This window comes from Eimeria tenella, genomic scaffold, assembly GCF_000499545.2.
Source record: "Eimeria tenella Houghton genomic scaffold, Eth_scaff4649, whole genome shotgun sequence".
Classification (NCBI taxonomy): Eukaryota; Apicomplexa; class Conoidasida; order Eucoccidiorida; family Eimeriidae; genus Eimeria; species Eimeria tenella.
In genome coordinates, this window is record NW_013545586.1 from 1 (window position 1) to 1,044 (window position 1,044).

At 57.1% G+C, this 1,044-nt stretch overlaps 1 protein-coding gene across 1 annotated transcript; it reads left to right on the forward strand.

Annotated features, from left to right (window-relative positions):
* Window positions 1–246: 246 nt before the first annotated feature.
* ETH_00037160 (uncharacterized protein) lies at window positions 247–753 on the forward strand (the record flags this gene model as incomplete). Its single annotated transcript, XM_013380245.1, has 1 exon — window positions 247–753. The coding sequence occupies one exon, from the start codon at window positions 247–249 to the stop codon at window positions 751–753; it is 507 nt and encodes a 168-aa protein (XP_013235699.1).
* Window positions 754–1,044: the final 291 nt, after the last annotated feature.

The following is a 1,044-nucleotide window of genomic DNA, read 5'->3' on the forward strand; positions in this document are numbered from 1 at the left end:
TGCTGCTGTTCTGGCTGCAGCAGCAAAAGGACTGAAGGTGGGAGAGAAGCATCGAGGCAATCTGCGTGTCTCAGGAAGCGCACGGCCACCACCCGCTGCAGCAAGAGCAGCAGCGGCAACCACTGTCAGCAGCAGCAACAGCAACAACAGGAACAACAGCAGCAGCAGCAGCAGCAGCAGCGAGAGCACCACGGGACTGTGCAGCGGGAAGAGCAGCAACAGGCGGCAGCGCAGAAGCAAACCTACATGAAAAGGGCCCACCTGAGGCGCATGTACACAGACTCAGCAGCAGCCGCAGCAGCAGTTGCAGCAGCAGCGAGTGGAGCAGCAAAAGTAGCAGTAAGAACCGTCAAGGCTGCAACCGCAGCAACAGCAGCAGCAGCAGCTGCAGTAGCAGGAACAGTGAAGGCTGCACCCGCAGCTCTAGCAGCTGCAACAGCAGCAGCAGCTGAAACAGCAGCAGCAGCAAGAGCAGTAAATGCCGCAACAGCAGCAGCAGCAGCAGCAAGTCATCCGGGTGCAGCGAAGACACTACAGCAGCAGCTCACAGGGGCAAAAAGGACATCCCAGGGGGAAGCATGGCTGCCGTGCTGCTGCCAGTGCACCTTAGGGAAGGCCGCCTGCAGCAAACCAGCAGCAGCAGCAGCAAGAATCGCAGCAGCAGCAAGAACCGCAGCAGCAGCACCAGCACGAGCTGCTGCTGCTGCTGCGGAGGGCTGGGCCCGGGAAACCATAAGCTGCTGCCCATTATGAGTGTCCCGCCGCCCCACAGCAAAGAGAAGACCCTTTTTGACGAAATCAGATAAATCTATGTTGAAATTTCTGCGGTTCTAGGGTTTAGGGTTTAGGGTTTAGGGTTTGGGTTTGGGGTTTCAAAGGGTCACCTTGATCTCCCTGCTTATCCTGGGGTGGCGAGAGGAAAACCAAACAGAGAGAGAACCTCTCATTGCTAATAAACTTAATTTCAACTTTGTAGCAGCAGCAGCAGTTGCTGCTGCTACTGCTGCTGCGAGTGCTCGTGCTGCAGTGTCGGCTGCAGCCTGT